At 39.7% G+C, this 6,917-nt stretch overlaps 1 protein-coding gene across 2 annotated transcripts; it reads right to left on the reverse strand.

The window, feature by feature from the left end:
• Positions 1-434: 434 nt before the first annotated feature.
• Positions 435-6,527, reverse strand: LOC143677341 (uncharacterized). 2 transcript variants are annotated; one of them, XM_077153203.1, is made up of 6 exons: positions 6,227-6,527; positions 3,247-4,400; positions 3,005-3,125; positions 2,510-2,708; positions 2,129-2,380; positions 435-1,934 (listed from the first exon to the last, which is right to left on the reverse strand). In XM_077153203.1, the coding sequence occupies exons 1-2, from the start codon at positions 6,270-6,272 to the stop codon at positions 3,532-3,534; spliced, it is 915 nt and encodes a 304-aa protein (XP_077009318.1). In that variant the 5' UTR covers positions 6,273-6,527; the 3' UTR covers positions 435-1,934; positions 2,129-2,380; positions 2,510-2,708; positions 3,005-3,125; positions 3,247-3,531. The 2 variants fall into 2 exon arrangements, with proteins under 2 accessions (XP_077009318.1, XP_077009317.1); XM_077153202.1 differs by having other exon boundaries at positions 437-1,934; positions 2,510-3,125.
• Positions 6,528-6,917: the final 390 nt, after the last annotated feature.

Below are 6,917 nucleotides of genomic sequence, written 5' to 3' on the forward strand. Positions count from 1 at the left end.
ACTACTGTTCACTTCTCCACAGTAAATAATAATTTAGAGATCAGAGATTTGTTAACCAGGACTAGTTACCAAAGGGGGATTGATAAATTGGTCTGGATAAGGCTAAAATCAGTAAAAACCAGATAATATTTAAGGATGAGTTTCTTGCAGTCCAAATTGTGCAATGACATTTTTTTTAATAAATTATTACCAGCGGAACTCTTAATAAACTGTAAAATTTACAAATTTTTCATAAAACATTTGGCATATTGTGGAGGAAATAAATCTATTGGAATAAATAAAATCAAGACCAATTAATGAAAAATTATGCCATCGTACTGAATGAGTAGACTTGTTGCATAAATGACATGCAGTTTCCATGATATCAGTATGGGAATTTGAATTGTATGCTTTAATAATGAATAATAGTTTTGGAACATTATTTAAATGTAGATGACATAGGTTTAATAACTCTTTTTGGGGGGGGGAAGGCGGTGCATGGTCTGGGAACACATGGAAGGCAAGAATTCTCCCACTGAACCACCCACGAATGTATGAATTTTCATCTTAGTAAGAAAATAGGTACAAAAATTCAGACCTTGAAAAATGAAGGATGAATTAAAACAGGACATTCATCAAAAATCAAAATGCCTGAGGTAGAGGAACGAAGTTGTTCACAAATACTGCTAAATGGAAAAAATGTCAAAGTACCAGTGAAGCTGTTCAAATTTAAGAAACTAATATAGCGGTTATAAGCTGGGTTGTGTGGAAAAGGATATGCATTTGCATATTCAAAAAAGAACATTATTACATGATTTTACAGGAAGCAACGTAGCGATAGCACTAAAATTCTAAAATATACCAAACTGCAAATCTCACCGTTAGAAATTATTTCAAAGAGAGAAATGTACAGAAAAAATATTGGCAGCTTTAAAGTCAATAATGACTGAAAAGGAGAAAGAAAATTACTTCCCTCTGATGGTAATATATAGAATAATAGGGTAAAACCACAGCATATATTAGACAGCCATCATAATGAAAGGGAGCAATAGCAGTTGAGAAAGAAAAATGTCAAGTATTGTATTGGGAGAAATGCAAGTTGCATAGTAGCATACATAAAATGTGCCCATTTGGTTGAAAGAATACAAATAATATAAACACATGCATATATATACATGTGTGCAAAATAGAGTAGATAGCTAGATTTGGATATGTGGGTATGATTATTTAGGCATGAATTATAAGATAGACTAGTTAGGAGATATTTATTATAAATTACCTTGGGTTCACTTGTGGGAAAAGTACAGGGAGTAGAGATTCAGAGCATGCAGAAAAGACGGGACATAAAGAACACGGACATGTGCTACCCAGTAGAGTTATTTATGAACATGTGTGAAGTGTACTGTAATAGTTCCCATTTATATAATACATGTATGAATAAGAATTTAAAAATTAAACAATTGAAATGATATTGTGGATGCCATATGTAGTGAATTACAGGGAACCATGATTGATTGTTAAATGACAGATAGTAAGTGGGGAGAGTGTGACCTGTATTCCCTAAAAGCAAACAAACAGAGATGAACATGTGTATCTGTACGTATATATAAATCTCCAAAAGGAAGAAAGTATGAAACAATACATGTGTGTTATTAAAATTGTACATCTTGATGGAGGAGGTACAATTTACATGAGGGCATGGCTCTGCTTATTTCTTCATAAAAGTTTACAATGCTTGTAATGTGACAGTGCAGTGTTTAAGTTAAATATGTATATATGTTAAAATGTATTAACAAATTTTGTTTGTTATTTTCTAAATAGGCAACAAAAACATACCTATAACATGGTGTACAAAGATTTTAATCATTGGAGGAAGAGTATGTCCACAAACTGTATAAAAGGCCAGTGATCTCCTACTTCCTATTTGGAGTCAGTGACCTCTTCCGATCTCATACCTAGAAATGACAGAAAACAATTCTGAGTGTTAATGGACTTATTCTTGAAGTACGTATTGCGTGTTTATGTCTAGAGATAAGGAAGTAGCTGGACACAATGGACAATTCACTAGGCAACATATGGGCTTCTACAGGACTCTTTCTCTCATATGGTGCCTACACCTTCCACCTCATTGCTCCAATTGAAAACTCACTCTTGGATACTGTAGCCTTTTTCACCAGACTGACCATAGAGGAAGTTAACTGAGAAGATGCAGCTATCCAGGAAAAAGAATATTTTGGCCAAAAGTCTTCAGGTTGTTGGAAGTCATGAGCCATCCTCTGCCGTTCTCCAACTGCAGTACATCAGTTCTTCATTGGCTTTTTTTTTCTTGATGATAGTGTATGGATGGATGTCATCTCATAGCCCCAACTTCACTCTGCTCACTGGCGCCATCACTATCTCTCTGAGAAATAAAAATAGGACACACTGTAAATGTTATGTGACAGGCCCTTATCCCCTTCCAGTGTCTCTGAAGGCTTCCCCATGCCACTCTGGGTCTCATCTCTGAAGTAGGTGGAAATGCCCCTGTCACCTTCAAGACTTCCAGGCCCAGGAACTTGATTCTGTGCATGTGACTAGCCTTTTTTCCTCATTACTGAATCTGGATCTGAATTTGCCCATCTCTTCCTCACATGAGATTGTCTAGTATATTGTTGTCCTGTCCAGGTTTCGGAGATATTGTGCTCTCTTTTATGCATTTACTCTCAGCTCAGGTTGTTCCAGGGAGGGATCTCAGGATCGTTGAGTTATAGAAGAGAAAAAATAAAAGCCAACAAAAGTCAAAGATACGAATAAAACCACAGAGTAAAGTCTGCTTAAAAGAAAATTGAAAAGTGTTTGTATATACTCAAGGACATCTTTGCAGCAGTTATCCATGAACTACTGGTTCGACAGTTATTTAGAAAATAGAACACTCAGTGGAATTTTTCTATACCAGCTGCTGCTTACACTCAAATCAAGAGGAAGCAATACATCATAAACCCAAATTCAGATTCTCTTGGCAACTACTGGGATGTTATGAACTCACCTTATTTCATGATGTCCTCCTGTCCTGTGACAGTGCCGTCCTTCTTTTCACTGCCTAAATGTTGGTAGATTGTTTCCAGGCAGGCAGGGTCCCCCACAGTCTGGCACTGCTCCTCTTCCTTCTGCATTAAAAATCTGTTATATCGTCCTTCAGAAACACATTTCCCCTGTAGTCACCTAGGCTGAGACCCATTTCAGCCTCCCGTGTTCCAATAATATCCCCTATCCTCCTTCCTGACTTACCATGTGGCTCACATGCAGAGCCTTGTAAAACTCACTATCCAGATGAGGCTTCTGTCTTCTCCTGGCCTGGGGGGGACACTGAGCCTGAGTTGATGTCAGCTGTTCTGAGGCTGTTACAGTCCAGTTCCTTCTAGGGTGGTACTGCCCATGACATTGGGGTGGAGTAGAGGCATTACAATGGAAGGAGGGGAGCTTCTTAAAGAGGAGATGGATTGAAGTAACCTAAAGGGAAATTTCCACAGAAAAGCCCACATTTCCCAGCCCAAACCCCTTTCCCTGTCCAAGTCAGTGTGTTTTATGGTGTGTCTTTAAGCGCTTCCCCCTCTGCCCTTGAGGGTGTGCTGCTCTCCTTTTCTTCTGCTGGGCCTCTTGGCTCTGCAGCCCCACCAACTCCTGCTGCAGTTGCAACAGCTTTTGTTTCTGTTCTTCCAACTTCTCCTGTAAGCGGCGACAGATTTCTTCCTTTCCTTTTATTTTCCTTTTCACATTCGCCTTCATGCAATGGTGGGCCATCTGGAGACACTGTCGACGAGGGCGCCTTTCTGAGTGGGGCCGCTGCCTCTCCAGCATCTCTTCATAGAAGACACGGCAGCTAAATCCCTCTTTGATGCCGTGCTGTGCGTGCACCAGGAATGCCTCCCTGGTCGGGAACACCCGGCAACAGGCTACACAGCGGAAGCCGAGCTCTGTGGTGACTAGCCATTCTGGGGTTGCAGCCCGGGCACTCTCCTCCTCCTCCGGATGGACAACAGGCTCAGAGGTGGGTATTTCAGGTTGCTCCTGGAAGGGCTCCGGGGAGCTGAGCATGGACTCGGTGTTGGTTAGACTCGGGAGAGAGCCAATGGTGCTCTCTTCAGAGAGCTCAGCCTCAAAGACCTGGGGATGTGTGTTTCCCACGGGTGAAAATGTGCTTTTGGTTTGCCACTCAACAGCTACACCCTTTACTGTGTGCACTCTGGTAAAATAGGCACACCTGACCCATTGGTGCCCAGAAGGAGCCCCAGACTGGTAGTCTGATGAATTTGAGGTCTTCTCAGTTGAAGTTGAGGAAGAAGACCTCTCTGACACCCTTGGAATCTTACTGGGCCTGGAGTCTGGACTTTTTGATTTCTGTGTCGTAGGCTGCTTGGCACTCTCCTCTTCAGTCACAATATCTGAAAACAGAGTTATTTTTATGATCTGTTTGAATCGTGGGTGGACAGCAGTGAGCTCAAGCTTTTATCACAGAGATCACTTGAGACTTCTCCATCCATACCTTCCTTGACACAACTAAATCTTGTCAGTTCTTTCTCCTTTCACAGGGGTCCTTTTAATTTGGAGACACTGTATGGGCAACTTAATGTCCTGTGCACATTATATTAATTAATGTATCACCTTATCACAAACATGTTTACTCTTCTCAAGCACTAATTCATGTTGGGGTTCTATGTTTTCAATTGTAGATTCATCCTTTAAAATTTTTCTTTTATTTTTGGTTTTTAAATTCCAATTGATTTCTGCTTTGGAATGTAGAAATTACCCCGTGTGCCTGAACTTTCCTCATTTTATGTTACCTCTCAAAAGAAGTATTCTGTGAAAATAATCTTCTTAATAAATTTGGAGGATGAATAGTGAAATAAAAGTACTGGTAACCTTTTTTTTTTTTAATCTAATTTCAAACTCTTTTCAGGGAAAGCTTATATAAAGGGAGTTATGTTTAAAAAAAGGAATTTGAATAAATTGTTTTACTTAGTACCATTATACCTCTCATTTTTATCATTTTCACTAAGCAACAATTCCATGTGAAAGGTTTTTCTCAGAATAAAGTTCCCATTAACATATCCTTATTAAGTTATCTCTTTCAGGATCAATTAATGTATCCAGAACACAGTTCTCCATGTCTTAAAGTCATGATTCCATAAATCTCAGATGGTCATGATGCAGAAACCTCAAAGAAAATTATCTGGCATTGTGTGATCATCAGCTTAAAGGTTTCTGTATATTTCAGAATAAGATCAGATTATTCACAATGAAAAAAAAAAAAGATGGAGCCAAGAGTTCTTGATTTCAGGGGGTGAATGAAGTGTGAAAATCCATTCATAGTCTTTGGATAGAGAGGGGTGTCTGAATTTCATGAGGATGTTAGAGGCAGGCAGAGATAGAACTTAACAGGAAGGAGGGCTGCACTAGTGGATGGGGCAGATGAGAGAAGCAGAGGAGGAGTAGGATGGGTGAAGGAAATTGGCTTGGGGAAATGAATTACTGTAGAAGCTAAGTTTGAGTAAAGTTAAGAATTAAAACTATGATCATGATGTGAGGCTATGCCTTTATCTGGTTTTAGGTCCTTGGAAAGTAGTAGGTAGGAGAAAAACCAGATGGATTTCCTTGGAGCTAAAGAGTGAGGGGCCTGCACAACTCATCTGTCTGAGAGGAGCAGAGCTCATGGGACTAGGATACCTGGGGTGCCTATGTGATACTGGCTCCATCACACTACCCACTCACATAACTCGCTAAACATTTGCTTTCTTTTCAAGATTATTTAAAATATGCTGTGAATCTCATACACAACATGTAATAATGGTGAAGTAAAAATCTTCAAAAAGCCACCTTGTTCCCCTTGACCACATGCTTCTGACTCAGTTGCCCCCTTCCTTCCTTTTCATCTACAGGAAGAAGTTAGGTTTCAAAACTGAAAATTGAGCAACGTTTTTTAAACGATTATAGAAATTCTTGTGGTGCCACTTAATTATTTTGTTTGTTTACTCATTTATTTCATTATTATTCATTCATACTATGCAATTTTGTTAATGGTCTACCACATGAAAGAATTATGCTCTCAGTGAAAATCTTGATGAGTTATTACCTCCTTTCCAATATCCATCTTTTCTCTGGTCCAAGATAAATCAAATTCCAGGGAAATTAGGGGAAATCTGGACAGGAAAATAAAATGCCTCATGGCCCATCGACCATCAGTCAGAGACAATTTTCCTTCCATTCTTACCTAAGGTTTCAGAGAAAGGTCTCTTCCTTGCAGACTGCTGTAACATCTTGTCTGGGTGAATGGGAACTTAAAAGAAGAGTTTCTGAAAGGTTTTGTCACGCCTCCCAGTTGAAGGTGCTGTTCCAGCCTCTCCTGAGTTGAGGCCTTGGATTTAGTCCTAATTATCTGCCAGTCTATAGCCAAAGTCACTCTCCCACAGGGAGATCTCAGATCACCAACCTCCCAGAAGAGCAGTTGGGATATGAGTGAGCACCAGGACTTCCAGTAACCCTTGTGTGACATCATCACTGACATAGCTCAGTTCCATGGGCCAGTTTGAATCTAAACACAGAAACAAGAAAAACAGCAGCACCTGAAGTAGCAGTTGGCAAGGGACTGTGGGTCATAGTATATAATAAAAATGAATTAAAACTCTTCTCTGTCCTCAAGGAAGTTATAATCTCCAAAGAGATGGACATGCAGTGCTTAATAACTAAATGTGATATTTATGTCCCCAAGCTTCTCATTTGACTCTGATTGAATCCTGACACTTCAAACTTAATAACACAATATCCTGTCTGAACCCCCTCAGGTATCTTTGTACCAGAGTCTTAACACAGGCTGTTGCCTCTGACTACAAGTCTTCCCTTTCCACTTCTCCTCTCCCTTTGCTCACCCTGACTCGGAGATACATGGTATTGAAAAGAGCTGT

This window comes from Tamandua tetradactyla, chromosome 3 (genome assembly GCF_023851605.1).
Source record: "Tamandua tetradactyla isolate mTamTet1 chromosome 3, mTamTet1.pri, whole genome shotgun sequence".
Taxonomy (NCBI): Eukaryota; Metazoa; Chordata; class Mammalia; order Pilosa; family Myrmecophagidae; genus Tamandua; species Tamandua tetradactyla.